The sequence below is a fragment of the Harmonia axyridis genome, chromosome 1, assembly GCF_914767665.1.
Source record: "Harmonia axyridis chromosome 1, icHarAxyr1.1, whole genome shotgun sequence".
Taxonomy (NCBI): Eukaryota; Metazoa; Arthropoda; class Insecta; order Coleoptera; family Coccinellidae; genus Harmonia; species Harmonia axyridis.
The window spans coordinates 61412227-61418732 of NC_059501.1; the positions used below are offsets into that span (position 1 = coordinate 61412227).

General features: G+C 30.9%; 2 protein-coding genes across 2 annotated transcripts in view; one reads left to right on the top strand and one right to left on the bottom strand.

The window, feature by feature from the left end:
* Positions 1-3837, top strand: part of LOC123671755 (collagen alpha-1(XXIII) chain-like) — a 34360-nt gene extending 30523 nt beyond the window's left edge. The window contains exon 11 of the mRNA XM_045605772.1: positions 3701-3837. Coding sequence (XP_045461728.1) covers positions 3701-3747 — 47 coding nt within the window. The 3' untranslated portion in view covers positions 3748-3837. The remainder of the gene's footprint in view (positions 1-3700) is intronic.
* A 104-nt stretch (positions 3838-3941) lies between these two features.
* On the bottom strand, positions 3942-6506 carry LOC123671754 (mannose-1-phosphate guanyltransferase alpha-A). Its single transcript, XM_045605771.1, has 8 exons — positions 6292-6506; positions 5973-6171; positions 5746-5914; positions 5340-5554; positions 5171-5270; positions 4912-5100; positions 4503-4767; positions 3942-4085 (listed from the first exon to the last, which is right to left on the bottom strand). The coding sequence occupies exons 1-8, from the start codon at positions 6329-6331 to the stop codon at positions 3985-3987; spliced, it is 1278 nt and encodes a 425-aa protein (XP_045461727.1). The 5' UTR covers positions 6332-6506; the 3' UTR covers positions 3942-3984.

Here is a 6506-nt window from a genome sequence, read left to right on the forward strand (position 1 = left end):
TTATGTATGCATGTTGGTTATCATTCAGTATATTGTTCTCCAATAGAAAGTTAACTAGACGGTTACACATTGCCATTTCAAAAAATTTTGAGAAACTTGGTAGTACACTGATGGGTCGGTAGTTTCCAAAAGACTCGCGATCACCTTTTTTATAAACTGGTGTAATTACAGATATCTTCAACTGACTAGGAAAAATACCATATGAGAGGGAATTATTAATTATGTAGCATAGTACTTCTGCTAAATTTTTTATACAAAATTTGATCAAACTAATAGGTATATCGTCATCTCCACTAGAATGTTTATTTTTAATTTGTTTATTTAGTTCTTCTATTTCTCCTGGTGTAACAGGTGTCAAAAATATTGATCGTGAAGCTCTAGGGATATCACATGATAATACGTTTACGGGCAAATTAGGTACATTTGTTGTTAGGTACTCATTAAACATGTTAGCTACTCTTTCAGGATTTCCACTAATGAAAGTGTCATTTACTTTATCTCTACCCGTAATTTCATTGAAAATATTCCACATTGTTTTCATTTTATTATCAGATTGGGAGATACTGATTTCATATTTTTCAGTTCTTTTCTTTGCCAGTAACTTTTGATATTTTTTCTTGGTATTATTATAAAGTGATTTTATTTCAGGATGATAATGCATAATAGTCTCTAATATACTCAATCTATTTTTAAAATCCAGTATTTCCTGATCGGGTTTAAATTTTAATGATTTTCCGCTCACACACTTTTTTCTGAGTGGAAAGCATTCATCAAAATGCATTATGAAGGTATTCACAAAAAGATTCCATTGTTCGTCTACTTCATTTGCAGCGATGTTATATATGTTGGACCAATCTTGTTCAGCTATTTGTTTTTTGAATTTAATTTTATTTTCTTCGGAAAACAATCTGATGTTTTTATATATTTTATTTTGTTTCGTATTTGTTGAGAAATTTATTTTGACTCCCATATGATCAGAGATATTAGTCTGCATGATACTCACTTCATCTATGTTAATAGAGTTAGTAAAAACATTATCTAAACATGACTTACATTTATGAGTAATTCTTGTGTACTCATTCACTAGATAGGTAAATGAATATCCATTCAATAGCAGATTCATTCTGTGAATATTCACAGCGTCATCTTTCAGATCGATATTGAAGTCACCAGCAATGAGGATGATTTTCTTCTCCATCACTAAAAGTTCCAGTAAGGTCTCCAACTTTTGGTAAAACTCATTTAAGTTTTCTCTTATGGGTGGTCGATATACACTTACGATGATATAGTTTTCAATTCCAATTTTGCATTCAACACCTGCACATTCAAATACCTTCTTTTTGGATATTTTATTAATTTCATATTTTACATTGTATTCGAATCCAATTCTCATGTAGATTCCAACACCACCATGTTCATTTTTTTCTCTACAAAAATATGTTGCTAATTTAAAGTTGGGGATACTATATGCCCTCAGTTGATCTTCCGTTTGCCAGTGCTCAGTAACTGCGAATGCAACACAGTCTGCATTATCAGATAATAAGACACCTACCTCATCTACACAATTTGCAATTGACTGTAGGTTTTGAAGTATCAAGCTGGATGATATATACGTATTTTGTCTTTTTGTTGTTGTAACTGTTGGAGTTTTTGTCTTCATAAAAAATGTCCACTTTGTCCATTAAGAAATTGACGATGACGCTCAAAGTCGAACCGCTTCACAGCAACATATTTAGGCCAAAATTCCGGTTTATACATTTCATCCTTCTTTTCAAGAGGAGCCGTAACAACGAATCGCTTGAGTTGATTTTCATCACTTGGAATTTCTTTGACCGTGATTGAATCTCCATGGAATCCAGGTTTCTTCAAAAGATAATCCTTAATATGAGTTTCATTTGCAACTCTTTTCACACGATAGACGTATAGCCACACTTTCCGTTCACCTCCAGAAAAGCCAGTTTTATTTGCTTCATCCGAAACTTCAGCAGTTCCTAGATTCTTAATGTTTTTTCTTTGGTATTTAATCCTATTATTTCTCCGACGATTGACTTCCGTAAATTCTTCTGTTTCATTTTGATTGTTTTGCCCTGTTCTATTTATTATTTTTGTTGTGTTTTGCTTATTTAAATTGGAGGTTATATTGTCATTCTCATTTGTGATTGATGTTTCCGTATGCAAAGGTCTATGAATCGAAATTTTTCTTGCTTGCAGGTTTTCTTGTGGAGCCCTCTGTTGAATAGTAGCTGATCTTGTCGCTCTTGCATATGAGTAGGTTTCTGTTGTTCCTGTATTTGGTATTTGCGTTTTTGACTCATCCTCTGTTAACGTTACTAGTGGTATTTTTTCATTGATGTTTACCTTTGTTTTTATGGATTCCCTGATTTCAAGTGTTTTAATTTTATCTATGAGTAAAGAGTTGTTAAACTTCAATATTTCGTTCTTATCCCTTGATTCTTTCAGCAATTCCTTAAGATATATTATCTCTATCTCCATTGCGTTGTTATCTGATTTCATCTCTTCTGTTTGTTTTCCTTTGATTTCACTTGATCCGTAGCAACAAATTACTTTATTTCCCGTTAGAAATTTCAGATTTGGTTTTTTTTTCGCACAAGCTTGATGAAATATCGCAAAACACTGTATACACACTTTAAACTTGCAGTTTTTGGTAGCACAACATTTGAAATATTGTGAATCTTTATCATTTTTATCGGAGACATCCGACAACACATCTTCTTCGTCCGCCATATTTAACTCACTATAACACTCATACTATAGTATGGTATATAGTCATTTAACATATAATATTGAGATTTGGGCTGCTTCACTCGAGTTGCACAGAATATTTGTGGCTCAAAAACGTATTTTGCTAATGATATTCGTAATAAATAACAGATCGTCCTGTAGACCATTGTTTATAAGTCATGAAATATTGTCACTACCATGTATTTATATTTATAAAATCCTTCTTAATGCTAAGGAAAATGAACAGAGTTTTGCCAGATTGTCCTGTTTTCATAGTTATGGTACAAGGAATCTGCATATTTTATCGATTCCTGGCCATAACACAAGCAAATTTGGGAAGTCACCCATGTACCAATGTATAAATTAAATTAAATAAATTGCTGAATGACATAAAAACTTTGAATAGATTAAAATTTCGTAAAGTAGTAAAAAATCTATTGCTACAGAAATGTTATTATAGTGTAGAGGAATATATAAATGGCATTCTTTAGTTCTAGTTATTTCTGACATGTCCTATGCATTGTGAAGAGTTTTTCAGGATGAATAAAACTATTCTATTCTATCTGATTTTTGGGATTTATTCAAAATGTAAGGCCAATTTCATTAAGTCACTGTACTTCACATGAAGAAATTTTTTCCATATCCAAATCTATCAGGCCAATAATTTTAATTTTGACGAAGTGTCAGTTCAGTCAATCGTATCCTATGGTTGAGGCCCGCCCCATTCGCCATTTTTAGGCTCAATTCGAAAGTATTGTTGTCAATTGTCACTGTGTTTTATTGAGTCACTGTAGGTCAATCTACAGTTAATTAATAAAACAGAGATCTCGCAAAGACCTAGATTAGTTGGAATGAAAAAACTCTAAAGGAAACAGACTTTACTTCAATTAATATTCTTTAGTCCTTCAATATAAACATTTGGATGCTACCTAATTCAAATTAATATCACTTTTTTCAGGTGAACTTATGAATTATCCATCAGTAGACCCGGTGTGGGATTTCTAGGAAGGATTAAGATAAGCCATTTCATCTTAAATGAAATTTCGATAAAGTATATATTTTTTTTAAACTGAAGAACCGAAAGTAGTTCTCTTTTACTTGATACTTCCGTTAATAAAGAACTCCCTAAATATTTGTTATATATATATATATGCAACATATCCCATTTCGAAGTTTAATCAGGTTTTTTAAAATTCATATTTCCTAAAATGTTTTATTAATAACAAAATGAATAAATATATATTACAAAATGATTTCATTTTTTATGCTTCTTGATAATTCTTTATGTGGTAAGACAATTGAGTTCAGTAATATAGTTTCTGATGGAATACTGACTCTGCAACCTATAACAAAGAATCAAATTGTTTAATTCAGTTATGGACACAACAATATTGAGAGATTGATCCAACAGCAAGCAATTGATGAAAAAAAGGAATGAATGGAAAACTAAACTTATTGTAATAAGAACTGACTGAAAATGCTGATTTATTCAACTAGTGGGCCTTATTTCAATTATTTTTTCGAATTGAGAAATCATTCAAACTGTAGAATTTTGGCTGCATTTATGGTCCATGGAGATTTTCAATAATGTTACAGCACAAACTAAAAAATATTGAATGGAATCATCCCATTCAATAATAGTGCTCTTGAGCCCATAAATTATGCTAATTATAGAAAATTCAAAACTTTTGGTCTTTACAGTAATTTTATCCATAAGTGCCATAAAATTATTGACTTGAAGAAAAATCTAGGGCACTTACCCAGGATAGTAATTGAAGGATTAAGTCTTCCATCTTTATTGAATAATGGGAGATTTTCCATTTTTGCGAAAGGTTTATTCGGATCTGGATCCGTTGGTGTTCCTTCAACTCTAGCCCATTTTCCAACTCTAGATCCTGTTCCTATGATACTATGTAGAATAAGACTGTGATCATCGATTATTGCATTTGCTAAAACAATGCTCTCATGAATTCTAACACCAGCACCAATGTGTACACCAGGTCCAATGCTCACATTTGGACCAATCTAAAAAAAATAAATAATATTGATTAATTCAAAAATTACATAAATCATATATCGATATTATTTAAACCAAATAATAGTTTTTTCAAATGTATATAATCAGCTTTAAGATGAATAAATACAGATCCATTGTTGCCCATTACTTACCACTGCACTAGCATCAATCATAGCCGAAGGATCAATATATACATCTGGATATAAAGTACATAGTGGTTCATCTCCTTTACCATGAGAAGTGGATTTTTTATTAGGCCTCATTTTATAAAGTCCCAAATAATGCCTATTAGCATAAATAGCTGAACCTGCAGTTTTCAATTGTGACCACCAAGAATCCAACTGTTGATTTGGAAGGAATTGCATTAGAAATGAACATTTGGTTCAATTAAAGGGGATTCATTCAACTTACATGCCATCCAAAAAATTTTCTCGTTCCAGACAACCGAGCTAATATATCTTGCTCCAACTGTATATGACTGGTTTCTTTATTTCCATTTCCACCTTCAAATCTAAAATTCCAATGATACCAAAAAAGAGGAATATTTTTTTCTAATTTAGATGGAAATAGTTTTACTTACTTATTGTATGTATCATTTTGTTTGCTTGAAAACACCTCTCCTATAATTTGAAATATATCAAGAGAAAATACATATATTCCACAATTAATGAATGATGAAACATAGGAACTGGGCTTTTCAACATAATGAGTTACTTCATTTGTGTTTTTGTCAATGACCATACATCCAAAATTTAAAGATTGTTGTCTTGTTGCCTCAGTGTACATTACAGATGCCTAAAATTACGTAGATATACAGAAATACTAAGAAATTAATATTTAAGAATTAAATCATATACATAATTCATATCTCTAACTAATTTTTTTTTATACATATGTTACACTTGCGATCTGACTGTGAAATTGTATGATTTTCATATATTCCATATTGAAATAGGAATGAAAATAAAAGAACTAAATATACTCACTAAGCTACCAGTATTTTTCTTATGAAATTCATAAAGATATGTTAATTGAAAATCGGCACAAACATCACCATTTAATACAAAAAATGCATCTGGATTCCCCAAGCGGATTTGATCTCGAAAATGAAATAGTCCTCCAGCAGTGCCAAGAGCTACAAACTCTTGGAGGTACCTATTCAAAATGTACCCAAATAAATAAATGATTTTTTTTTAAGGCATGAATAACTCACTTTATGGATATCTTATATAAATGCTGCATATCATTGACGAATGGCTCAATTTGATTTGCTGGGTAAAATCCAATGAGTAAAATTTCTTTCAAGTCTTTTAAAAGAATACATGCTTCTATATGATGTTGTATCAGAGGTAATCCAGCAACAGGAAATAAAGGTTTTGGTATGTCAAGAGACAAAGGTCGAAATCTTGTTCCTAAAAAAGATTTTTAATAGAATCATTTTACGTAGAATTCAACAAATTCCTAGTCAGTGCCTTGATATTTCTGGAGAATTCATTTGTTTATATGCGAATATGTTTCCATTATATTTTTACCTTTTTGAGGACCACCTATTAAAATAACAGCCTTAAGCATCGTCAAATTTTAGATCTTAGTTTAAGAAAATTATTAAATTTGATCTATTAGCAATATATGAGACTTTCAATATATAGTTAGTGACGTAAAATTAATACGTGGTGTAGATAAGCATTTATTTATATGATTTGTTTATCAATCAGTTATGGATATGAAATATAAACATAAAAGAGGT

Excerpts from the sequence above, each read along its gene's own strand:
- LOC123671754 (XM_045605771.1), bottom strand. The coding sequence starts at position 6,331 with ATGCTTAAGGCTGTTATTTTAATAGGTGGTCCTCAAAAAG. Across the intron at positions 6,172-6,291 it reads AATAGGTGGTCCTCAAAAAG|GAACAAGATTTCGACCTTTG; the intron begins GTAAAAATATAA and ends AATCTTTTTTAG. Across the intron at positions 4,086-4,502 it reads TCCTTCAATTACTATCCTGG|GTTGCAGAGTCAGTATTCCA; the intron begins GTAAGTGCCCTA and ends TCTTTGTTATAG.